Source organism: Lissotriton vulgaris, chromosome 5 (genome assembly GCF_964263255.1).
Source record: "Lissotriton vulgaris chromosome 5, aLisVul1.2, whole genome shotgun sequence".
Lineage (NCBI taxonomy): Eukaryota > Metazoa > Chordata > Amphibia > Caudata > Salamandridae > Lissotriton > Lissotriton vulgaris.
In genome coordinates, this window is record NC_141693.1 from 1,590,852,379 (window position 1) to 1,590,879,499 (window position 27,121).

The following is a 27,121-nucleotide window of genomic DNA, read 5'->3' on the forward strand; positions in this document are numbered from 1 at the left end:
TCTTTTCCCCCCCTTTTGTTTTCCTTTTCCATGACTTAGATATAGGTGTTTATTGATTCCGTCTTATTATACCTTCTCAAATTTTATTTTTGTATCTCAAATACCTTTCATTGATTGAGTGTATTACATTCTGTATGTTATGCTATGTTTTGGTTTCAATAAACTTGAACTTAAAAAAAAAAGTTACTTACATGTAGAGTAAATTGCACTTTTGTGGTGGTACAGCTCCTGGTCTGTTCTGCATATGCACACTCTTTATCATCCTCCTTTTTCAAGATCTCTTTCCTTTTCCTAGGAATTAAAACACCAGTTCCCCATTGCCACCCAGATCACCAGCAATTGACCTTCCGGCCAAACACACTCACCTGACAACAGTTGGGGTGATTTCCGCGGCAAACAAAATGCTCAGCGAGGCGGCAGCATAGGAGGCGAAAAGACCCAAAATTGAGAATGTCATGATGACGGCTTCATTCAGATCTGCAGCAGACAGGAAAGGGAGAATGGTGTTGGAAGAGGAGGGAACTCAGAGGAGATGTGGCAGGATAAGAAAGGGAGAAAATAGCAGAATAGAGATGATAGCAGACAAGGAGGAGGAAATATAGAAGTGAATAACGAAACAGAAGAAGGTGGAAGAGAAGAGGTGCCGAGAGATGTGAGGTGACAGCAAAGAATAGGAAGATAAGGGCAACATACAAAACAAAAACAAAAACAGGAGAGGATTTGTCGAGAAAGGATATTAGTTACAAAGAGGCAGAGGAAGGGACAGTGGAGGAAAGAAATGCGGGAGGAGAGAGAGACACAGAAAGAGGAGCGAGAGATAGCAGCAGGAGGTGAAAAAAATGGGGGCAAAATTAGGTTAGGAGAGGTAACAGCATGAGGTGGGAGAGAAAATAAGCAGATTAGCAACGAAACAGGAGAAAAAGATAAAAGAAGTAGAAAGGACAGAAGAGGGAACATAAGGTACGGGAGAGGGAGGAGGAAAAAACACGAGATTAGTTTAACAGACAAGATGCAAGAAACAGAGAAGATAAGAGGAGTGGAAAAGCAAAGGAATAAAGCAGGAGAAGGACAAGTGTACTCATGCCAGGAAAGAAACAGACGAGGGTGAAAGAACAGGGAGGAGATGGGAGTATATCAATATTTGTAAAAGAAAGTGTGAATCTACGGTTCTTTGCGTGTTGCCCACATACTCAAACATTCCAAATGTACTCGAGTAGACACCAGACAGCCAAGGAGACACAAACAAATACACAGGTCACACTGTCATGGACTAAGAAACATGCATTTAGGTACCACTCACAAACAAAAGCACCCTGGTAATACTGCCGTGGACACACAAGCTGAGGTAAAATGTCCTGCTGGCAAATGCCCATTGGGGTGTGTGTGCACTCCACCATTTCTTACACTCGATGAGCCCCAGAAGGGTGAGAGAAGCGATGCCAGTGAGGGTCATGGACAGCAGCAACATTGCTCGGCGCCCAAAGCGGTCAACCGTTGCCCACAGGAAGATGCAGGCGAGGAGCCCAGCACCCGCAGACAGCAAGTAGGAGAGGTAGAGTCCAGATCGTGCTCCCTGGATGTCTTTCCGGAAAGTCCCATAGCAGTGATGAATCCCATGGGCAATACACCTGTGTGAAGAGATAGAGGGCCCTGCTGGTTAGTAACTAGACAATGCCTGGCCCTTTAAACACTGATTTTCCAGGTTACTATTGAAGCTCTTGTCCTATATAGTGGGCACTCCTCTTCGTGCCCCCTATTTTGCTTCCTACCCTCTCCCCTACTTTAGCAGTTCTATGTCTGCTGACCAAGTGAAAATCAGTTCAAATGACACTATTTTAATGGGTTTTTCAAAAACCAAAAACTGGAACGCCTCACCCAACTCCAATTAATCGATATCCGTTTATCATGAGAGAAAAAAAGAGTGTTACATGGGAAAAAGATTCTAGACTCTAGCTCTTGTACTCTCTCCTTCACAACAGTTCAGAGATTTCCAGCAACCCACATCCAGGACCAGACATTTTCTCTAAAGGACCTAGTTCATTAAAAATATCCGACTCCTAAGATACGCCTCCAATCTGACCACCACGTTCTGTGTGCTGTTTCTGCACGTTGCAAAGCATTGCATATGCTCTGGCAGGATGGCTGAGTTCAGTATTGTGAAGAAAGAATATTAAAAGGCGACTAAAAGTACCATAATCAACAGGACGCTCGTTGTTCTACACCCTGTTGTCTTGCTATACCATTTTCCAGAATGGGTGAACATTTTACTCAACACCACACTAGTCAGAGGATTGAGAGACAGGGTGTAGGGGCATATGTACAGCATTTCAAATACGCTATTCAGAGGTTTCTGGATGGAACCTATAGTGCCAAAGGCAGTTATGAGCATGTGCAGTAGTCCTGCATTGTTTTTTGTGAACTAGCCCCAAAATATATAAAACTGGAACATTGAAGGGGTATTCATATACAGGAATACAGTTGAAAAACGGTGTCTTTGCGCACTTTTACTAATAGGGTGCTCGATATTTCGAGACCAGTTCACAAAGGCATTTATGAGTATGTGAAGTAGTACTTCAGTACTATTAAATGCATTTGTTAACTGGCCCTAGTATCTTTGCTGGATGGAGTGCTCCACAAGTAATGCTTGCAAAAGAGCATTCAAAGGGACGATGGAGAGTAGTTAGAAAAGTGTTAAATAGTTTGGCCTAGCACTAGAATCCTCTGGAATTTATGTTGGTTGATTCGAACATCAGATTGCAGATGGAAACCTGACAAAGGTCATTCTGAAAGCTCTCTTGACATGGAGCTTGTACTAGCTCGTTGTGCAGTTTAGAGAATAGTTGTATACCTCGAAGGCAAGAATAGCCATTACATCCGCGAGAGCCTTTCGTAACAATGAAGGTGCAGAGTTTAGGCATTAAGTTTCACATCTTCCCTAGTGGTGATGAGTTCCAATGGCAACTTTTAGGGACCTGCCGTGCTTTCCAATGTTCTGCTTAAGGAAGTAGCAATTTGCACTCCCTTCGTGGGATGTGTCCCCCTGGGGCACCACCAGTATCCTATTTTCATAGGCTCTTGAGTTTATAGTAAAGGTAAACACACTTCGTCAATATCAGTAAGTGTATTTTATTCTTCATACATTAGATCTTCATTTTAGGTTGGTTTTGCCATTCTTAGTATGCAGACTGTTTTTCCATCCAATGCATTTCGGGTTGTCAATCACCCTTCATCAGGGATTAGTCCTAGGACAAACGTAAAGAACATGAGGGACTGTATTACACCTGTATCGAGGTATAACATGCTAGGCAAGCGGGCTGTTGGTGATGTTAATAACTTCGTATCTGTGCAAGTGGTCGAGATTACCATGATTTATATCAATCTCATGCAGATTATTATCAGATACGACGATCGGACTGTTCATGCCGTTTTAAATAAAGTTTTGTGCATTTAAAAATAAGGCAAGGTGTCTTATAAAGTGATGGTGTCGGTTAATGAACCCAAGCTAGTTCAGGCTGTTATTATTATTACAAGCTTGAGTGGTTTATGTGTTCACCAAACTTCAACAGTCTGATGGACTGCTGGATTTAACCTAAAGTTACATAGTGGAATGCAGTCCCAAAGAGGAAATGGTTCAGGTCTTAAACATTTATTTTAAGAATGTATAAAGTGTGCTTATAACCCAAGAAAAGGGTGTCCTCACGTTGATAGAAGGAACAATACTAAGTAAGGCCAACTCTAAGGGGTTCTGATATATTAGTTTATTTTTTTTTGCAATTTCTGGAATTAAGGCACCTTTCGGATCAAATTAAAAAAGGAATGGTGTACCAAGCCTTTTCAGTCACCACAGCATGTGGTAAAGCATCTGAACCATGGCACAGAGTAAAAAAAGAAACGAGCTTGAACATAAAGTCCCAGATGGGATATATGTCGAAAAGAGAGACAACATATAGTAGTCAGAAAGATCACTATAAACACCCCTATGACATAAGCTAAGAGCTTTGAAAAGGCGCTATTTGTATTAAGTCAACCAATGTAGTTGAGAAAGGACCAAAGAAATATGTGAACGCTTGTTTAGGCCACGCATAAACCGTGTTGCTGTGTTCTGACCCAGCTGAAGTCGCTTCGTGAGGTAATATGGAAGCTTAACAAAGAAAGAATCCAAGAGTAGTCGTATACCAGTCTTTCTTGCATAAAGAAGTATCTGGAATAAAATCCTCAAGCTTGATAACTCAAAGAAGAGGATTTGCATTTTTTTACATTTTGTCCAGGATTTCTGAAATCCCAGTCGGCATGTGACTGAAACAAAGGCTTATTTCACAGTCCTATATGATCGTGTATGGGGAAAAGGGTCCTTTGACTGTGAAAACAGAACACCCCCACCCCCCTCTATTCTCTATCATGCTCATGGGTTCAAGCTTCTGGATCCTTGGAGTACCTAACTGTATCCACAAAAGAAACCAGTCTGAATTTTTAAATGTAAATGTCTTATTGAATCTTGACAAACATATAACCCTCTTTCGCTCTCACCTATCCTGTTAACTCTTCTAAACTACACAACAACAAAGGGTCAATAATCAGCCCGATCTTTAAGGGAGGTGATAGTTCTGATCCAGCAAAGTACAGGCTAATTTCACTCATTGACATTGAAGCCAAATATTAGGTCTCATTAATCCTGGAGGACCTGGTAGAATGGTCCAATACAAACAGGCTGAACCCATTCAACCAAACACGATTTCGGAAGGGGTTTGGTACGACAACAAACATTTTAGCCCTGGCCATAGTAGCGGATAAGTGCAAACGCTTGCAAAGAAAATTACAACTATCTTTTATAGATTTTAAAGCAGCGTTTGATTGTTTAAACCGTGGCTTGTTGTGGAGTTAATTAAAGAAACTGGGCCTCCCTGAAACAATACTACGAGCCAGAATACAACTGTATACGTGCATGTGGGTCCATGTGAACATAGCAAATAGCACAAGACGGTCAAGGAAAATACAAACGGAGATAGGATTAAAGCAAGGCTGTGTATTAGCCCCCCACGTATTCAATCTATTCATGGACGATCTCTCACCCCAATTGGATCAGGTTGATTCACATCGCCATGTCTGGATCCACTGCCCATAACGCATCTCTCATATGCAGACAACATAGTCTTGCTCAGTTTCCGTAGAGTGAGTCTTCAAAGAGGACTCAACGAATTATAATGTTTGCTAAGGCTAATGCTCTGGAAATGAATGTCACAAAAACTATGTTAATTACGAATCGACCGGAACATCAGCATCCAATCAAGCTGGGAGAAACAAGCTTAGGAGAAGTCAGTACATACATAGACAATCGATTACATTTTCAATTTCACAAACAATATCTTGAAAAAAAAGGAAATGACGGTATTTAAGCTTTCTATGCCCTTGCAAGAAAAAATACAAGGCCCATCTTTTAACCCACTAGTAGCAGTGATGGCCGCTAAAGCATTGCCAACAGTAATTTACGCAAGCATAGCTTTAAAGGGCAAAGATGCAAAACGTCTAGACTCTATAAAAAATGAAAATGTATTAAAAAGTTTTTAGTCTACCTCGGAATGCATCCCCAGTGCAGGTACGATTGGACTTTAGTCTCATTCAACAGGAGATTGGGAGAAAATACGCTGCAATTAAACCTTGGTACACAATTTGGTTGAATCAATCCAATGCCCAGGCAGAAGAACCAAGTCCAAATGACGGTAAATTTTTGAAAACTGCATTGAAGGAAATCAACACAACAGAACTCTGGGCGCAGAACACCCCCTTTCAAGCCTTTTGCAGAGTGATAAACAAAGCAACCAAACTTCATTCATTATTAGAAGATAAAAGCATACTAGCTAAGCGGTCCCATGCCTGGATGGTCCTCCAATCTTAAACATCAATATGCCCGACAGAATACCGAAGCTCCACATATTCATCTTATCTGAAACGAAAGCTTATGGCTATCAGATTCGGGGCGTTACCAAGTTTGGCCGACCAACCAACATGGAGGTATGATGCCCCCAAAACATGTAGCTTATGTGGTGCAGTAAGGCAAGATTTTTTTCATCTCATCTGTGTTTGCCCCTTCTTAAAATGTATCTGAGTTTCGCTACTAAAAAAAGCTTTTAACGACAGGGGCATTCAAACTTGCAGATCTGCCATTTTTAAAGGTCTGTGCACAACAGATCCTCAACTGACCTGTAAGATTATGACATTTTTGACACTTTACGAAAAGATAACACGGACCAAGTATATACATACCACCAGTCCAGTCCAGTCTAATGATCCATTGACTGTGTCTAAACCCTAAGCCGCTGCAGAAATGCACCTTAGATTAACACTGATGTGATACCAATTTTGTTGATAATTTTATGACACAGCAACTTGCTTCATTTTGTCTTTTTTATATGATATGAAAACTGTCTTTTAAAAAAAATAACTTTTAAATGCCTTTTAAACATTTTAAATGACTGTAAATCGACAGACCTATCCTTTTACGACATGGTTATGGTTTGTATTAACTTAAACAATAAAGTATTGATTGATTGATTGATATACAACCATAAAATGACCTATGCCACTGCTGGAAACGTTTAAATTGAACCCCCGTTCAAATGGTAGTCAATACAGACCTCAGCTGGCTTCAGAGAAGTGATCAAATTTATGGACATGTTCGCAGTTCGTACCTCGAAATACTGATAACCACTGCAGGACTGAAAAAATAAGCTCGCAGTTCAAGGTAGAGACCATTGCAGCATTCTGGACCCAAGAGAATACATAAAGCCGCAACAGGGGAAATGGGAATAGAAGGGGATAGGAACGATGAAAAGAGGCGCTAGACACTGCACTGACCTTCCCTTTGAGGGAGACATGATAATCCAGGATAACCCCTCCAAACAATTTCATTGGAGGGGCTGGGTTAAGGAGATCCAATGCAACGGGACCACAAGGCATTGTCTCAAAGCACAGGAGAATTTCTGATAACCAGCTGCTCAGTCCTGTCATCTATATGTTTCAGGAAATGGCTTGATCCCTGCATTACTGAACACATTCCAAAAAATCCTTCAGTCTCAAAGTCAACAGGTTCTTTTTAACCCTTTCGCTGCTGATGACGAGCTCAGCTCGTCATCACCCACGGGTGTCGTGTGCTGATGACGAGCTGAGCTAGTCATGAACAATGGGAAATAAGCAGGACCAGCACAGGGCAAAAATCCCCGCAGCAGCCATGTGGTTAATCAAGACAAATAATCAGATGTGTGTCACCTCATAAGAGTATGCCATGCAATCAAATGATCTGATCCACTTCAAAAAGGGACGCCCGTTGGTATAAAACAATATGTGAGACGAGAAGGAGCTCTACAGCCCCTACATTGTAAGAGATGGCATCTCCGAGGGCCTTGCCAAGAAGGATTTATGCATTATAAGCAGTAACCCTATGTCGTATTTCCAGGAGTCTCTGGGTCATAACTTTATGATGCATGGTGTTGAAAGCAGAGGAGAGGGCAACCGAGAGGACTTCTGCCAGGGTCACAGCACTGTCTCTCAGGAAGCACAAGATTACATCAATGACCATGGCCAGGACAATCTCCATCCCCTGATCTGGTTGAAAACCCAACTGATGACGGGGATCAAGAATGTTCGAAATCTCCAAAAATAGGACAATGCTTTGCCACTAGGTTTTCTTTTAGCTTACATTAGGCAGGCGGAAAAGAGATGGGTCAGAGGGTATTTACATTGCTTGTGTCCAGTTTTATGTTTTTCAACACTGGGCGTATCCCGGTAACCAAAGAGGAACAAAGTAGGTCTGTGGCAGTGCTTGAGAGGTCATTGGCTACGGGGCTGGGATCATAGGGACAGCCTGATCCAGAGATCGGAAAGTGGGTCTTTACTTTTTCCTCTGGAATTTCTTTGCATGTTTTCCAGTAAGAGGTAATCACTTTGCTACAAAGAGATTAAAGAGTATTCAAACAAGGGTTCTAATTGATTTTACTACCCTTATATTACATGGAAGCCAGCAATCCTTGTATCAAGGACCACATTTCTAGTCACTTGTAATAATGAAATGAAGTATCTGCTGAAACGTAACAATGTAGTTTAGTCGAGTTGTGATTTTACAATGCCTCCCACCAGAACCAGAAGCCGACGTGACAGGCAAGGCATGGAGCATCATTGTTTGACCAACGCAACAAAATTAAAAACTTACTTTTCATTCTTATGAACTGTTTTCCTAAAACAATCTGTGATGAGCCGAAAGAAGATATCTATGGCAACATGTTTATTTTTTCACCCTTCAGATCATTACAGCAAAAGTAGAATCTCTCTACATTTTCCCACACATTATGACCCTCAGCAGTTTAATCTGGCTTATATTAAACGGATTATAAAATGTTTTTGCAATAAATTACAAACAACTTTTTGATGTGTTCTGTTTCGCACTAGAGTCCACTTTTATTCTTCAAGTCTGTAATCATCCTATTGCTTTCATATGAAAGGGCAAGTCACCAACCATTTAAGTGGTTTGCAGAAAGGGTGATGATGTGAACATGTATTATAAGGAATTAGAGACCCCCTGCCATACATTTTAGGCATACTTGAAGTCACCTTCGAGTTTCATCACCTTATAAAAGGAACTCATTCTATGCCTCATTCCTATATATGATCACATAACTCCTCTGTGACTTTCAATATCCTTGTAATGTACGGCAGGGGTACTTTGACCCATATATAATCTACTTTCACCTTGCATTTACAATGTATAGCAATTTTGTCACAAATGGATATCTGAGCCCACTCATGTGTGTGTTGGTCTCCGTTTTGCAACCATTACTCAAACTGTTAGTGGTCTACTGCACCCAGAGTTGGAATGCCATAGAAAACAGGACCAGGCATCAAAATTAAAGTGGTTCACAACTAGCGAAATACATAGCTAAAAGAAAGTGGTCCAAATTTGCAAATATGGCAGTTTTGAACTTGTAAAGACTAGCTGTATAGGCCTTTTGCGAGCTATGTGAGAATGCATTCATTTGTTCTTGCTATAGGCAATGTGTGTGGCAAAATCAGATATCAACAGTAAAAACCGCCACAGGTATAGCGATGAACAAGCATGACAGTAGTAGGGTAAGGAACAAATTCAGAGTAGATACAAGTGAGCGGGGACATTCTAAGCCTCAGCAACTCTAGCAGAGCAATAACTGGCTTCAGCAGGGGGAAATAACTTATAGCTGTCTAATCAATAAACCAATATCAGAAAATCTAGAAACAAGTCTTTCTTGGGTTTAGCTTCATTCAGTTCACCCCATCCCCCACTATTCCCTCTAGTCTATCTCGTTCAAAGGCTACATCCTTCCGTCATTGCACCCCTCCCCAGTTGACATAAAGCAGAGTTTTACCATGTGGAATTCGTTTGAAAGCTCGTGTTAACTTAAGAAAGTAATTTAGCTAAATTCCTTGATTAAACTATTAGATTACTGCTGCTAAATGAAGTCAAAGTAGCTCAGTAGCATGTGATTCTAGTTTTATCCCTTGTTCTTTTCCCCAGTATTTAGCAACTCCAAGTTTGGCTGTCGATCATATCTGTTCTTATGTTTCCTAATCTTTGAGTGACGAATGTTGTATAGTATTCCAAATAAACAAAACAAAACTCTTCAAAATGTAGAACATTTCCAGAAAGCATTGAGCACTGTCCCCTCTTCTCCCAGCCCAACCTATGTTTATCCAATTTCACACCACTTTGTTCAATCAATATGACTGGAGTGGGATGCTACCGGTGTCATCATTTAAACATGAATGAATTCCCAAAAACATATTGGGTTGTACAGTTTTGTCTCTCTACGACGTTCCCACAATACTCTTTTGGTATCACCTTTGCATGTTCTTTTGCCCAAGCAATTTGATAAATCTAGTTACTGGACTTTGTCACTTGAGTAACAAACTTGCATATATCTGAGCCCAGTCATGTGTGTGTTGGTCTCCGTTTTGCAGCCATTACTCAAACGGTTAGTGGTCTAATGCACCCAAAGTTGGAGTGCAATAGAAAACAGGACCAGGCATCAAAATTAAAGTGGTTCACAACCAGCGAATCACATAGCTAAAAGAAAGTGGTCCAAATTTGCAAAATGGCAGTTTTGAACTTGTAAAGATTAGCAGTATAGGCCTTTTGAAAGCTATGTGAGAATGCATTCATTTGTTCTTGCTATAGGCAATGTTTGTGGCAAAATCATATATCAACAGTAAAAACCGATCCATTAGACCATAAAACAAGCACACAATCCTAAACATAACGGCTCACACACTGACCAATGTGACCAACCCCTCGGGCATTGCCTGATTACCCTGTAGGCCAGTCCAACTTTGAATGTCCCCTTCTAAAGTGCAAGATGGGTAACACAGAGATGTAATTAATTGTATCCAAGTATTTCAGTTTCCTGAGAAACAAATACGTTTTTTATTTGGCCAAAGCATTTAATGAACCCGCTATATTATATATAACACAAATTTCCACACACATTTTTCTTTCCATAGGCTAGGTCCCTCCTACGTTCGATAAGGCGTAAATTCAGGATTTTTATATAACATGGTGGAAAGGAAAGTGTTGAACCAATTGATCAAGAAAGCACCATTACTTTTCAAATTTCCTCCTGCACCATTCAGCCAGGAAAGGGAGCTGCGATGAATGGCACTCCTAAATCACCCCAGTTCTGATGCGAGAGCATCCCTTTATGGGGAGCACTCATGTTTGCCCTTGCTAAATAGAATTGTTAACTGTTTTTTGGAAGTTCATTAAAAAGCTGCTTGGATGCGTCAATCTTATGTATTGTCCGGAAACAATCTAGTTTCGGATGCACAGTAGTTTTAACCACTGCGATCCTTCCAAACCAACAGCAGGGCCTGGAATGCCGTGACTGTACAAAATCACCGTTCACCAGAGCAACACTAGAGATCTGGGATAGGCTGGCCACGACGAAAGGGCTCACATCCTTTCCCTCGCCTGTCACCCCCCTCTGGGGAACAGAGTTCCCACCAGGGTTGAACAGAGAGACATACCAAAACTAACTGGATGGAGGATCCAAATCCCTTTGGGATATTATCGAGGAGGAAAACAACAAATACTTTGAACACCCCAAGGAGTAGTTTGGGTACCCCGAAGCAAAGGTTTTGTTACTGCAGCAGCCGTAAAGCATCCAACAATGAGACCATTAACACAGTTTGAGAAGTACGTCCTGTCATGCCTTAGTGACTGCCATGCGGTATCCAGAATATACTGTAAGGTCCACATGCAATACTGTTTAGATACATTCCTATCCCTTTCAGAAGTATGGGAAGAAATACTTTATAGAGAGATTGCTTTCCACGTAGATGGGAGGGAGACAACACTGAAAATACTATATAGTTGGCATTACACTTCAGTGCGGCTGGTGGTTCATATTAATATAGATAGAAAACTCAACTGATGGAGGGGAGGTGTGGTCGTTGACACAAATTCTCTGGTCCTGCACGAAAATTCACATTCTACATCGGGATGTTGACATCTATACATCAGATTCCAGGGGCAGACTTGGCCCAATGTCCAAAGGTCACACTATTGGGCCGCCCAGATGATGCTACCCATTAGCGGGCAAGAAAGAACATCTCTCACAACTCTTGTTGGCAATCAAACAGTTGATTTTGGCTCTTTGGGGACAAGAGTGGTGCCCACGAAGGTCATAGAGGGCTGCAAAGCCGTAGACACTTCTGGGGAGGGAAAACCTCTCCATAGGGGCCAGAGGAGAAACTCAAAACGCTACCAAACAATCGGGTTCCCTACTGCAGTTGTTTCAAACAGACTATAAGGAGCTCTGCTGCCCAAACTTAAGAGTTTTTGAACTCAAACTTGATGACGACTATAAAGAAGCCAAATCAAATGGGATGGGGTTCTGACCCAAGGGGACAAACCAGGGAGAGAGACTACTGTGAATGCATTGTAAAGAGAAATTATGGACGAAATGGATCAACAACAGAGGAGAGGGGGAATTTGTGTTTAGTGTTCAAGGAGATTTTGGTGATTAAAGGTGGTAATTCAGTTCTGTTGTTGATGTTCTGAGAACATGTGTCAAAATGGCAATACAAATGTCATTAACGCTACCTCCGAATCCCCCCCCCCCCAAAAAGGGCTATCCAGAAAGAGGGGAAGTAGAGGCTGAGAGGAAGAAACAGGAGACACAATAGCATCATCCAACCTACTTCCTAAGGCTTCAATTGTGCAGATCCTAATATAAATACGGAAAAGCAAACTGTGGGTTAAGGAGTACGATGTCCAACATCGCCCCGAGAAGCTCTTGTACTGTCTGAAAAGTCCAGCACAGGATACAATTGTATGGAAATATGTGTTTGGCCTTCGTTGACAAGCCCGAGTTGGGCAGAGAATCAGATCGGGGTTTACGTAGTTTATGGCTAGAAATTCCGTCTTTATGGCCAGGAGCCATTTCCTCCATTCCTGAGTGGTTTGACGCAGGTATAGACAAATCAGCGCTGAGAATCTTGTTCCTGCAGGTCTTTCTGGGCAGCCAGCCACGTATTTAGCTTGTGCTATGAGGAGTTGCTCAACTTAATTAAAACAGTTTGTGCGCATGAGGAACCAATGCCACTGCCGTGTGTTGGAAGACAGAAAGCATTACAGATTTTCACTGTATCGGTACAATATCTCTGATCATGAGAAGTGCAGTATGCACTTATTGTCTTAGTCTGATTGACTGCTCAATAGAATCACAAAAATCCTATGCTTGGTGGCTCTAGGTGTGTTCACCAGATGTTCAAACTGCTCGGCGTAAAGCGTGAAGGATACCACACAATTCTTAACTGGGGCAAGGTTATGGAAATTCTGTCACATGTTCTTGAGTCAGTGCCTTCAGGTTCATATCTCTTATCCATACTAATGACCTTCTTTTCAGTTGGTTTTTGCATTGTGCTCTGCCAAGTTATCTTCAGCAATCAAAACCTTTCGGTCTATACCCCAAATAATTGGTCATAGGTCATTCAAAAGAACAAATGCAGAGATGTCTTCCGTCAAATCCATTGTGCTTCTAGTCTTTTGAGATGTTTCATAAACAAGTGTGTCACCATGAGAACTCAATTTAGTTGCAAGCTCCTCTACCCATTTTTCTCTGTTTTGGAGACATGCTAGTGTAATACTGCAATCAGTTCTCTCTGCTGCTCAAGTTCAAGAAACTCACAGAGCCCTTGAGTTGTGCCGAGAGCTCATTCCTGAAGAGATCTGCTGTATGACAAACACAGCCAAGCAGCCCCTTCCCCGATACCCTTGCAGCTCTACCAGCAAACATTGCTGCCTTACCACCAGAGTAGAAGGGGTGAATCCTCTACGGTCCAAGTGCACCATGGAGCTCTCCTCGCTCTTTGGTCTGAAAGAGAGCTTCACAAAGAGCATCCACAGATTGGTGCGTCCAGGCTCCGCCGGGAGTACTTCTCTGGGCTGCTGCATTTCTGCAATCTCTTAAGTGTTCTGCAGGAGGGACTAGTGGTCACCCCTGCATCTTAGGGCCTCAAGACTGCTGTATTGTTTGAAACGCCCCAGGATTCTGCCACAAGTGTCTCCAGTTTCTAGATCTCACTCATGCCCTACGTTGCCAGTGCCAGGCCTGAAATGGGTCTGGGAGTGGCAAAATGCACTTCTCATGTCCACAGGGACAGGTCTCCCCAAGCTCCCCTTACTTGAGCATAAATTGGTCGGTGGCAATATGCAGTGCATCTGCAATACCATTGTGTAATCAGTGTGCAGGAAGTCCTTCGATACATTATGTGCTAGCCCTGTATTTGAAGGATATGCTGCGCTAGTACTTCCAGGGTTACAGCAAAAAAGAAGTAGGGAAATGGCATAGTACTCGTTCGCCTGGTCTTCTGAAGGGTTTTGAAACTATCTTGGTCACCCTTGTCCTAGTCAAGGGAGCATATCTTCTCACAATCTGCCTTTCTAAAGTCCTCCTCAGCTATCAAGTTGTCCTTCATAAATCTCCAGTTCATATGGTCACCAGGACCACCTTCTTCCTACATTCTCCACAAAGTGCTCATCAGGACACACCCAAATTTGCAGCAGCAGGTATAAATGTGAAGAAAGAACTGCAAATAGTTTGCCATCTAAGTTGGGCAATGTGATTGGTATATAGAAGTTACATTGTTTAGGTTCTTGTATTGAAATGGCAGCCTCTGACATGGAGGTGTCATCTTCCAGGGTCAAATTAAACCAGGTGTGTTAGTGTCTGTCTTAGGGATGCCACACATAATTTTAGAACACACAATTGATCAGCTATATCGTGGCTGTCCCCCACTCATGAAGAAAGCGGGTGGCCCCGTTGTTGGCGTTTTCTCGATGTCAGGTGGCACCGTGTGTGGATGAAGGGCCTGGCTCCCAAGTTAAAAGCAAGCTCAGTGGTGTTGTATATTATAACAAGAGAGCTGGAAATTATGTATTACTGCAAGGGCAAACGGCAAGACTTAAAGACATGTGGGGCCCGTTTTGTGAATACATGGCCCAGAAACTGAAGATAAATGACGATCTGACTCCTTCAGAGATGGACTCTTATGAATCCATAGAGCGGGAGCCAACAAATTGATCTGCTGTTCTTTGCAGTGCAGGTTATAGGACCTATCAGGAAAAGTACACTGTGCAACGTGAGTGCAAATTTATAATAATGGAGTTATAGGATACATGTATATAGTTTGTGTACTCACATCACTTGTGTGAGAAATCCTTGAGGTATGGGACAACCTCATAGTTTGTTAAATTAAAGTATTTTGTTAAATTTTGAAAACCTAAATAAAATGATTTTAAAATGAAGAAATTATAGAACATGTGAGAAACAGTCAGCATATAGTTTGGGTTTTTAATAGCCCTAACTAAATCCTCTCTAGAACTGGTGATGTTAAATCCAGTGCTTGGTCACTTCTCAATTTAGGGATGTTAGACCCATTTAAGTGCTCCATCTGGGTATCTTGGTCCAAATTTCCACCTGCGTTTAAGGTTTGGTAAAATCTTCTGAATAATGCATCATTTCTAGGGTCCCTTTGCACCTTTTTTCCATCTCATGATATCAGTTCCTTAACTTTAGATTTGATGACTTTGATCTTTGTTGGATAGCTAAAATTATTTCCACTTTGTTTCCACACACAGAACTGTGTTGAGAGAAAGTTCCAGTTTTTCTATTGTTAGCACTTGTGTTTTTCTCAAATTACGTGGGAATAAGATGATTTTCTAGGGGGAACAACCGGAGATCCAGTTTCTCTTTCAATTGGATTCCTATCCTACTGAGATGCACCTAAAATACGATGAATTTGCCTCGGTGAACTGCTGTTAACACTTCATGTTTCCTATTTTTGTATCATCACTACTACATTCTTTATAACAGTGAGATGCTGGTTCCTATCTACTCTTTTACTACAAAGTACTTTAAGAGTCCCTAATACCACCCATTCTTAAGAGTATGTGCAAATACTTTAAAGGTCAAATCAACATCTTTCTTGTATCTCAAAACTCCAGAGGTCAACACAGCCTACGAAGTTTTACAATTAATTCTGGCCTCTAGCCATAGCTCTGTGAAGAGTGCAGTCTCTGAATCTCTCTCCATCACCACCAATGATCTAGTTCAACTCAGGGAAGAGTGATTTAAACTATTGTATTTCAACAAAGTTTATACCCTTCACTGGCAACCTAGATGATGGTCTTTGTTAATATGTTTGAAACTATATTTTAGTATTAAAAAACAGTATTTCTCGTGTTTGTGTGCATGAACCATAACTTTTTTTATCCTGAAAAGCCAATATCTAGTACTAATGTAATGCCCTTCGTTTGGTATGATTGCAAGTGCGAAATTGTCTAGTGTACACCGTCAATTTGATTCTTTCTGATTTCACTAATAACAATGGAGTATCCGGTAATAATCATCAGTCTCTCTTCATATTAGTTAGTAAATGTAGTCCCCACAATACTTTGCTAGGGGTACTGCCCACCCCGTACATTCAAGCTCACAATTTTAAACCTAATCACCAAGTTGGAGCTCAAAGCCCATTTAGACGTTTCTTTGATGTCATTTAGTGCAAATCGCTTTCCTCTTTTATGTTCTACCCTCCAATGAGACAGTAGCAGGTCCCTCACACCCGTTTTCCCATCCTACTGACACCTTCAATAACGAAAATTAAATTCCTCATTCCTAACATGAAAAATAATGATAGCCCCTTACTCCTACAACACACTCTCTCAACGCTAAGAGTGCACTTGCAAGAAATGAATGTAGAAATACACTCTTCAATGCGCCCTGGGTGCTTGGAACTTGTATCTTGTCCCATTTATTTAGGCAGAGTCCCCCGCCCAAACTTTCCCCATCCCATGATCCAGCACTGAGCTCATTAGTCACTGAACAGGTCAAAATAAAAGCTCAGCTGCCTTCTGAATCTTGGCTCCCCGTCTCGGCTCAAAGGCTGCAGGGTATCTTTTCTTGGTTGTGCATGGTCTACAGACGTTGGTCCTTTCCTGTGTTTCCAAGATTGTGCCTTTTTGCCTGATGGACATCTGGTCTTGATGGTCACCAAATTCTATTTCTCTTGTGTTTAAAATTGTTTTTAGTTTTCGCAGTCCATCAACCGGAGAGTTACTGTTCCTCCCCGTCTCCTAAAAGATAAACGTAAGTGGCTATCTACAAAGACAGGGAATCCATATTTTCTTTAATTAGTCATTAAGAGGTTTACAGTTTTGGGAGAGTTATGGATGATCCGGGTAGAGCCAAATCCTCCCTTTCCGCTTCAAAGAAATGGGCTCTAGTCAGAATGTTGGACAGAGCCTCAGTGTGCGTCATTCCTGATGCGGAGTTTTTTTTCAGCAGAGGAACAGAAGCATGGACTTCCTCCTTGAAGCCTCTACATATTAACAATACTTCTGAGCCCCAGGCCATGGGACACCAGCGGTTTTATAGCTGCCGTATGCCTTCCACCTGAGATGTGCGTCTGTCTAAATCTCTGCCATTTGAGATACAACTTGTGTGCCCAGTGACTTGAATGATTCTGTCAACAGCCTCCAGCAGTGCCACTGTGAGTTTCAATGGGCTGTAGGTGGCATTGGATCGGTTTTTGTTGATGCGATTTACGATTCCTTGGATCAGACCCTACATTAAGCTGGTGGGATCTTTCCCTCTTATTTAAGGTTCTGTTTCTGATTTGTACTTTTCCTCTACAAACCATACTTTGAAACTTGGAAATCAGAGCCTGAAGATTGTGAATTCTGGCTGGATTGGGATAGGCTAGAGCTTTTTGTGCATCTAGAGTGGCTCCCAAGAACGTTTGCGTATTTGAGGGTTGGAAAAGGGATTTAGACAGATTTACTGTGATACGAGGTTGTGAAGTAAGTGTACTGTTCTTTGAGTGTGCTTTAGACACTTTGTGCGAGTGCTGGCTTTCATAAGCCAGTCTTCTAAGTATTGGAAGACATGAATATGATGTCTTCGCAGATGTGCAGCGACGTCTGCCAGGCATTTGGTGCATACTCTGGGAGGCACTTTGAACTGGTAATGTTTTCCCTCTACCATGAACCTGAGGAATTTGCGGTGAGCGGGATGTATTGGAATATGGCAATATACATCCTTTAAGTCTAAAGTAGACAGAAAGTCAACTTGCTGAAGAAGTGGGAGCACTTGTTGGAGTGTTACCATATGAAAGTGATTCTATTTAATGGAGAGATTTAGATATCTGAGGTCTAATATAGGCCTGAGAGATCCGTCCTTTTTGGGTATGAGAAAGTATAGGGAGTATACCCAGAGCCCTTGATATTGTAATGGGACGGGCTTGATGGCATTTTTTTGCAGTAGAGAGTGAACCTCTTGTTTGACGAGCTCCAAATGCTTTGTTGACATTTTGTGGAGGAATGTTTGGGGGGAATTGTCACTAAACTCCAGGCAATAACCAGATTGGATAATTTCTAGGACCCATCTGTCTGAAGTGATTGTATTCCAGATGGGAAGAAATTGAGACCATTCCCAGACGGGTGTGGAATGATTGTTGGGAAGCGGAGGCAAGTCACTGTTTGTTTGCTGCAAGGGAAGTACGGGGTGTGTTACCTTCACCCCTTCCCTTGCCATTATTGCCTTGATATCCTCTTCTAAAGTAACCTCTGGAAGAGGGTGACTGATTGTCACCTTTGTAGGAAAAAGAGGTGTCTGTGGAAATACTTTTTAGAGGCCCCTCTGTAAAAAGAGCGGCAAAAGGAACCCTGACCAGCTGGGGTCTGCAAATCCCCCATGGATTTTGCGACCTCCGTGTTTTTTTAAAATCTTTTCTAATATAAGTATCCACCACAGGACCAAAGAGGTGTTGCTTATTAACGGGTAAGTTTAAAATGGAAGTTTGGACTTCGGGTTTAAACCCAGAAATACATAGAAAGACATGTTGTCTTAAAAGGACACTGGTATTCATAGCGCGAGCTGCTGTGCCAGCTGCGCCTTCAGCACATCTAATGGAAGCTGCAAGGGAACTTCATCAGCCCGCTTGCCCTCACCTCCTCAGACTACATCTTCCTAGGGGACCTCAACTTCCACCTGGAAAACAACAATGACAACACCACCACCACCCTACTGGACAACCTCGCCAACCTCTGACTCAAGCAACTGGTGAACACCCCCACCCACTACGCCGGCCAAACACTTGACCCAGTCTTCTCCTCCAGCAACCACATCTCCTTCAGCCACACAACCAGACTGCACTGGACAGACCACAACTGCGTCCACTTCAGCTTCAGGAAAACCATAACCAACCACCACCCGCATCAGGCCCCCCGAAGATGCTGGGGCAAGATCACCACCGACCAGCTCACCACCTCCCTGAGCCAGAACTCCCCAACATCACAACGGACTCCAACGAAGGAGCCTGCAACCTCACACAGTGGCTCACCAACTGCACCAATGCCCTTGCACCAATGAAGAATGCCCCCAGCAGACCAGGCAGCAACAAAGCCTTGTGGTTCACCAACGACCTCAAAATCTCCAAGAAATCCTGCCGTACCCTCGAGAAAACCTGGTGCAACAACCAATCAGCAGAAAACATGACAGCCCTCAAGAACGCCACCCGCAAACACCACCAGCTGATCCGCAGCACCAAAAAGACGGCATTCAAGGAACGGCTGGATAACAACACCCACAACAGCAAGGAACTCTTCCGCATTGTTAAAGAACTCTCCAACCCAAGAGCCAGCAACAACGACATCACGTCCTCGCAAGACCTCTGCGACTCACTCGCCTCATTCTTCCACCGCAAGATCGCCGACATACACAACAGCTTCGGCGCCCACACCACGCTCCCATCCACCGAACCAACACCCCCTACCACCACCCTCCGCACCTGGACCCCCGTCAGTACTGAAGACACCCCCCACGTGATGAACACCATCCACTCTGGCTCCCCAGACGACCCCTGTCCACACCACATCTACAACAAAGCCGACTCCATCATCGCACCCCAACTCCGGAACATCATTAACTCCTTCGCATCCGCCACCTTCCCAGAAAGCTGGAAACATGCGGAGATCAGCGCCCTCTTGAAGAAGCCCACCGCGGACCCCACGGACCTCAAAACTTCCGCCCCATCTCGCTCTTCCCATTCCCCGCCAAAGTCATCGAGAAGATCGTCAACAAACAACTAACCGCCTTCCTTGAGACAAACGACTCCCTTGACCCATCACAGTCATGTTTCCAAGCAAACCACAGCACCGAGACCGCCCTCATCGCAGCTACCGACGACATCAGGTCCATGCTCGACAACGGGGAATCAGCTGCCCTCATCCTCCTCGACCTCTCGGCCGCCTTCGACACTGTTTGCCACCGCACCCTAACTACACGCCTCCACCACGCCGGCATCCAGGGAAAAGCCCTGGAATGGATCACCTACTTCCTCGCCGACAGATCCCAGCGAGTCCGCCTTCCTCCCTTCCACTCAGCAGCCACCAAGATCATCTGCGGCGTTCCTCAAGGTTCCTCGCTCAGCCCCACCCTCTTCAACGTCTACATGAGCCCCCTCGCACGCCAAGACAACCTCAACATCATCTCCTATGCTGACGACACCCAGCTGATTCTCTCCCTCACCAACGACCCCGCCACCGCCAGAGCCAGCCTCCAGGAAGGAATGAAAGACGTAGCGGAATGGATGAAGCTCAGCCGTCTGAAGCTGAACTCAGACATGACGGAAGTCCTCATCTTCGGACCATACCCCTCCGCCTGGGACGACTCCTGGTGGCCCCCTGCTCTGGGCAAAGCCCCCCAAACCCACGGACCACGCACGCAACCTGAGCTTCATCCTGGACTCCTCCCTCACTATGACCAAGCAAGTTAACGCCGTCTCATCATCCAGCTTCAACACCCTGCGCATGCTCCGAAAAATCTTCCGGTGGATCCCCACTGAAACCAGAAAAACGGTCACCCAGGCCCTCGTCACCAGCCGACTGGACTACGGGAACGCCCTCTACGCAGGAACCACAGCCAAACTACAGAAAAGACTCCAGGGCATACAGAACGGCTCTGCACGACTCATCCTAGACGTCCCCTGCCACAGCCACATCTCCGCCCATCTAAGAGACCTGCACACGCTCCCCGTCAGCACGAGGATCACGTTCAGGCTCCTCACCCACGCACACAAAGCCCTCCACGACATGGGCCCCAAATACCTCAACAACCGCTTCACGATCTACACACCCACCTGTCAGCTCCGATCCGCCAGCCTCGCCCTCGCCACTGTCCCACGGATTCGCAGAACCACCACCGGGGGAAGATACTTCTCCTACCTAGCGGCCAAGACATGGAACTCCCTCCCCACCCACCTACGGCTAACCCAGGACCATCTCTCCTTCAGGAAGCAACTCAAGACCCGGCTCTTCGAGCAGTAGCAGCACCCCCCTCCCAGTGCCTTGAGACCCTAGCGGATGAGCAGCGTGCTCTACGAATTCATTGATTGATTGATTGATTGATTGAAGTGTTGGAAATTAGTTTCTGTTCCTGAATCAAATCATGAAATGAAATGAAATGAAAAGTAGATTTATAGAGCGCGATTGCTGCCCGGGGGCGTCCAAGTGCTAGGAACCAACAGAGGTGGCCTGGCAGAAATGCTAGCGGAGAATTACTGAGGGAGGTTGAATAGGAATGTCTTTAACTGTTTGCAGAATGAAGAAAGGTTGGGGTTGGCTCTAAGATGTAGGGGGAGTGTATTCCAGGTCTTGGAGGCATTGTAGGTCAACGTCCTGCCGCCCGACCTAGTCTTTATTATTCTTGGAGCAGTAGCCATGAAGGCCTTGCTCGAGCGAAGACTTCTGCTGGGTTGATAGTGGATGACTAGGTCACGGGTGATCATAGGACCTGTGTCCCAAAAGGCCTGGTGGGCAATGCACATGGCCTTGAAGAGGATTCTCTGATGCACTGGCAGCCATTGTAGGCTGATCAGACCAGCTTTGGCTGATTGTCTGCGTGGAAGCTGTAGCAGTGTGCGAGCTGCACAGTTCTGCACTGTCTGAAGTCTACGCAAGGTGTATTCTGGAGCACCGAGGTAGAGGACGTTGTTAAAGTCTAGGCGGGACTGTATCAAAACCTGAATGGCTACTTGCTTGGCCTCCATGGGTAGAAGGGGGATAATTTTCTTTAGCATCCTTGGAAGGCCAAAGCAGGTAGCCGAGAGTTTTGTGGCCTGGATGTTAAATGAAAGGGATCTGTCCAGCCACACCCTGAGGCTCTTGATGTTATCCTTGGGTGCTGGAGGGGTGCCTAGACAGGGGAGCCACAGAGAGTTGAAGAAACTGGGGTTAGAGGGGCCCAGGAGCATCAGCTCCGTTTTGTCCCCATTTACTTTGAGGGATGATGAGGACATCCAGCTCTTTACCTCCTCTAAACACTTTCTAAGCTCGCCTGACATTGGCATGTCGGCCTCCTGCGCCAATGAGACCACCAGCTGGGTGTCGTCCGCGTAAGAAATGATCTTAACCCCAAATGGACGGACAACCTCAGCCAGTGGCCTCATATAGATGTTGAAAAGCGCAGGGCTTAAAGAGGAGCCTTGTGGGACCCCACACCTCAATGGTCTGCTAGTGGACACTGACTCGCCATAGAATACTTGAAAGGATCTGTCCTTCAGGAAGGACTTGAACCAAAGCCAGGCTTTATCCTTGATTCCGACACTAGACAGACAGTTCAGCAGGATGTCGTGGCTGACCGTGTCGAATGCCGCGCTAAGGTCGAGAAGGATCACTGCCACTGATCCTCCTTGATCGAGGATTTTTCTGGATTCCTCCGTGACTATAAGGAGGGCGGTCTCAGATCCGTGTTTGGGTCTAAAACCCGTCTGGGTGGGGTCTAACAGTTGGTTGTTTTCCAAGAAATTCACCAGTTGGATGTTGATGTATCTTTCCAGGATTTTACTCAGCCAGGGGAGCAGGGAGATAGGCCGGTAATTGCTAAAATCTGAGGGATCCAGATTGGGTTTCTTTAACAGGGCTCGGACCATGGCCCGTTTCCAGACAGGAGGGACAGTGCCGGAGGTGATGGATACGTTCAGGAGGTCCATTATGGTTGGCAATGTGATCTGGGATGCTGACATTATGATATCTGGCGGGCCGGATCGTCAGGGGATCCAGATTTTACTTTCCGAGCCACGGACTCTAGGGATACAAGATCTAGAAGGGGGAAGTAGTCCAGTATGGGTGGAGGCTCTAGTGGGGGGTGTACCATACTTGTTTTGGCCCAAGCTAAAGGGGCGGTAGCTAGGGGGGGAAAGGATGAGTAGATTTTATTGACTTTTTGGTGGAAAAATTCTGCTACGTCATTACAGTGGACTGTTGATTTTGTCTTGTGCAGGCTAGATGGAGGTTTGGTAAGTTTTTTCACGATTTGGAAAATTTTGGGCAGCTTTGACTTCTGCTTTGTAGTCATTGATTGAGTCTCGGTATCGAATTTTTTTCTACGGAGAATAATCTAGACACCATTTCCTTTCTGTTTTTCTGCATTGGCGTTTCTTTTCCCTGAGAGCCTCTGAGTACCAGGGGGCGGTTTTATGGGAGCGTTTCAGCGTGATTTTATTTTTAGGGAGGGTGGCTTTAAGGGTTTGTATAATCCAATCTTCATAAGCCTGATTGGCTAGACAAGGATCCTCATTGTAGAGGGGTTGGTTGCTGGCGAGCTTAATGGTCCATTCATCGACTGGGAGGCGTGACCAGGCTCTGGCGTGTCTTATTGTGGGTCTAGTGGGTGGAGGCTTAAGTGTGGTCCAGGTGAAGGGTACCAGTAAATGATCCGTCCACGGGAGGGGAATTGGTAGTCCTGCTACAAGGTCGACACAGTTGCTGAACACGGGGTCCAGCAGATGGCCCTTGACGTGAGTTGGGGTCCTGACATGTTGGATTAGTTGCAAGGCAGCTGGGTCATCTACGAGCGTAGTGACTGTATGATCCAGTGCAGAATCGAAATGAAGGTTGAGATCACCTAACAGAGTGAAGTTAGATGTAGTGCTAACGCGTTCAGCCACAATCGAAGAAAGATGTGCCTTTGATTTATTTTCATCTGGCAAGAATTGGAGCAATTGTTCTAATTCCTCATAATGAGCCCTGTCATACCTCGCTAAGAGCGCCTGTGTGTTGGCAATACGCCAGGGATTGGCTGCCTATGCAGCTACTCTTGCCTGAGGCATCTAATAGTTTGGACTCCTTGTCAGGAGGAGGGGTATCTCCTGATGTTTGAGAGTTTGCTCTTTTGCGTGCGTTAGAAACCACTAGGGAGTCTAAATGGGAAGTTAGCCTTTGATGTAGACAGGCTGTAGGTGCAGGTTTATATTTTTTGTCTACCCGTGGTGTTAGTACTTTGCATGCACCGGCTCTTTAAATATATTGTCTACGTGCTTAAGCATGCCCTGAAGCATGGGTAGCGTGGGAGTTGAACTTTGAGAAGAACTTCGGGTCGCAAAGAGAAAATACTCCTCCATAGTTTCTTTGTGAAGTTGAACCCTGTGATACTGAGCAGCCCTATTAATTAATTCTATAAACCCTACAGTGTCGTGAGGAGGAGATGGCTTTGTAGGGTATAGATCTGGGTCGTTGTCAGTGTTAGGATCTGTATTATAATCATCCCATGCATCGGGATCATGGTCATCTGGTGCATCGTCATCCCCATCCCCATCCCCTTGGTGGTCAAGTGACTGTGATGAATCTGTAGGAGTAATGAGCAAGTTAGGTTCAAGTGGGGAAGGGGGGGGGGGGAGGGGGAGAAGGAGGAGAAGGATTAGTGGCCACATCTTTCTTTTTAAGGGGAATGTGGTAAGCTTCCTCCATATCTGGTTTCCATTTAGCTGGCACTTTTACATGAATATGACCAGTCTTAGGATTAATGAAAAGTTCTTTCTGTTTCGGGTCCGTGTGGTAAGGCTGAACATCGAAAAAAGGCTCCTTGGATGGGGGAGGAGTCGTTTTGTCTTTCGGCGCCAATATTTTTGGAGCGGAATGTTTCAATGTCGAAGTGCTTGGATCCGAAGATTTTTTCGGTTGAGTGCCAGAATGGGAATGAGTCGGTCCCGGGCCGGAAGGCTATGGTTGGTGTTTCGGTGCCGAGCCCGAAAGCGAAGTGTTGGAAACATGTTCTCGGTGCCAACCTTGGCCCAAAGGCACAGAGGGGCCCGGAGCCTTTTTCTTGGGCATGGTTTGGGGCAGTGGAGTATTAGTACTCACAGTACGTTGACCATGCAGAACGTCTTCTTCCATGTCCGATTCGGCATCTGACAAGGAAATGTGTTCCTCTGCTTCTTCGGCTCCTTGGGCGTCAAAGATTTATTTGGAATCTTCTCCAAAAAGATCCGGAGTTGAGCCGCATTGTTGTCACATTTCGTGACGTCGAGCCAGACGATCACAAGGCGTCTTCTTTGATCAAAAAGATAGGCACGTGTCGTAGTCCGGGGAGAGTCACAAGTTGCACACCTCGTGCAAATTGGTGCGTAGATATTTAGCGCGACACCTGGGACAGAATTTAAATGGAGTCCGTTCCATTGATTGTTAGCTGGCACGACTCGGGTAGGCCCACCGGCCGACCACAAATTTTCCGATTGAATATTTTTTTAACTATATGATACGCGGAGAATGGGAAACGCGATAGAGAAACAATACCATGGAGGGTAGTGGATTGCGCACCGAGGGGAACTCGAGAAACTGTGTCAAACCGGAGCGCAGCAATTCACGCTCGAACCTGATGGCAGAAAAAAACAATCTAACAATGGAGTCGATGCCCATGCGCACGGTCACCGAAAGGAGGAGTCACCTACCTCGTGACTGGAAAAGACTTCTTAGAAGAAAAACAAAGTGAAAACATCTGGACCCAACACTAGATGGCAGACTTATGCAAAGCATGTGATCTACAGTTCCATGCCTTGAACATAAGTTTGCCCTCATTTACCAAATCGTGTGCTCTTATTTTATGCTCATCTGGGAGCTATTGGATAAAATGTTCCATTTCATCCCAGTGTACCATATGATACCTGGCTAAAAGTTCCGGCGTATTTGCAATGCGCCACTAATTGGCAGCTTGAGCAGCTATTCGCTTGCCCGAAGCGTCTATTAACTTGAACTCTTTATCTGGTGGCGGAGCGTCCCCTGATGTTTGGAAATTAGCTTGCTTATGAGCATTAGACACTACGGGTGTATCTAACGGCCCCAACAGCGGTGGGATGCCTGGCTTTACCTTGGGGGTACCCAAGAGTGGACATTTCACAGGGAAAAGCCAGGAAGGGTTCCACAGCAGTACAGCGCTAGGAAACCCTGGTTGGGGTATAAGTGCGCTTTACAAGTACACATTTATTTCATTTCATTTCAATGGCAACTGGCCCTTGATAAATACTGGATCTGTTGCAGAGGCCTTATACTTTTTGTCAACTCTAGGAGTCAAGATGAGTGCACGCACGGGGTCTTTAAAAACTTTGTTGGAGTGTCTCATCATGCCCTTGAGTATAGAAAGTGCTTTTGATGACCTATGTGTGCATCCAAAAGTCTCGAACAAAAAATCCTCTTCTACTGATTCTTTGTGCAGTGCCACTCCATGATATTGTGCTGCTCTGGCAAGGAGTTCTTGATAGGACACATTGTCATATGGAGGAGATGGCTTGGCAAGGTAAAAGTCTGGGTCATTATCTGCTGGAGGATCAATTGTGTAATCCGTCCATGGATCTACTGGTAAATATGTACCCCCAATCATCAATATCATTACCATCATCATGGTGATATTGTGGAGAATCCTGAGGCGTGATTTGCAAAGGATTTGAAGACGGAGAGGGGGTGTGGAGGGAATGGTGGTGGTGGATGAAAATGACTGGTAGCAACATACTTCTTTTTTAAAGGAATCTTATAATGAGGAAGCTTGTGTTTGAGGTAGTTTTGTATGAATACGACCTGTTTCAGGGTTAATATACAGTCTCTTTTGTTTGGGATCTTTTTTCGGTGGAACAATGTCTAGATCCGGATCTGAAGGGGCCTCTTTCCGTTTGATCGCCGGCATGGGCTGGCCATCCGGTACAGAAGATTTTGGCTAAGAAGGCTATTTCATGTTTCAGCTCTGAGCCATATTTGTGCTTGGAACTGGAGGGCTTTGGTTCCGACAAGAATATTTGCTGACTCAGTACCGAGCCCGAAGGCTTATCTGGGTGTTTCGGAGCCTGGCCTTGAGGCGGGCGTCGGATAAGTCTCCTCAGTGCTGACCTTGGCCAGAAGGCAGAGGTGGTTTTTGTGGGCGAGTTGGTGGGGCAAGGGGTCCTCTGTACTCACGTCACCTTGTCCCTGCAGAAGTTCTTCTGTGTCAAGGTCTATCTTGTACTCCATGTCGGAGTCCTACATGGAGAAGGCCTCTTCCTCCCCTGCCACTGATGTACCAACATCTTCTTGACCAGACTCTTTACCGAAAGTGTCTGGTGTGTCTACGATGCGATAATGCTGCATCTATCAACGTCGACCCTGACTATAACGAAGATTTTTCTTCAATCGAAATGATCTGCAGGCATCTTAGTCTTCTTTGTGCTCTGGAGACAAGTGCAAGTTACACACTGTGTGACTAAGTGCGCGGATACTTCGTGTGGCACTGAGGGCAGAACG

The 27,121-nt window shown here is 44.6% G+C and overlaps 1 protein-coding gene across 1 annotated transcript in view; it reads right to left on the reverse strand.

Moving 5' to 3' along the window:
* The window catches only part of SLC22A17 (solute carrier family 22 member 17), a 94,436-nt gene that overhangs the window by 25,427 nt on the left and 41,888 nt on the right, over window positions 1-27,121 (reverse strand). The window contains exons 8-9 of the mRNA XM_086923708.1: window positions 1,405-1,628; window positions 366-477 (exon numbers count right to left, since the gene is read on the reverse strand). Coding sequence (XP_086779834.1) covers window positions 366-477; window positions 1,405-1,628 — 336 coding nt within the window. The remainder of the gene's footprint in view (window positions 1-365; window positions 478-1,404; window positions 1,629-27,121) is intronic.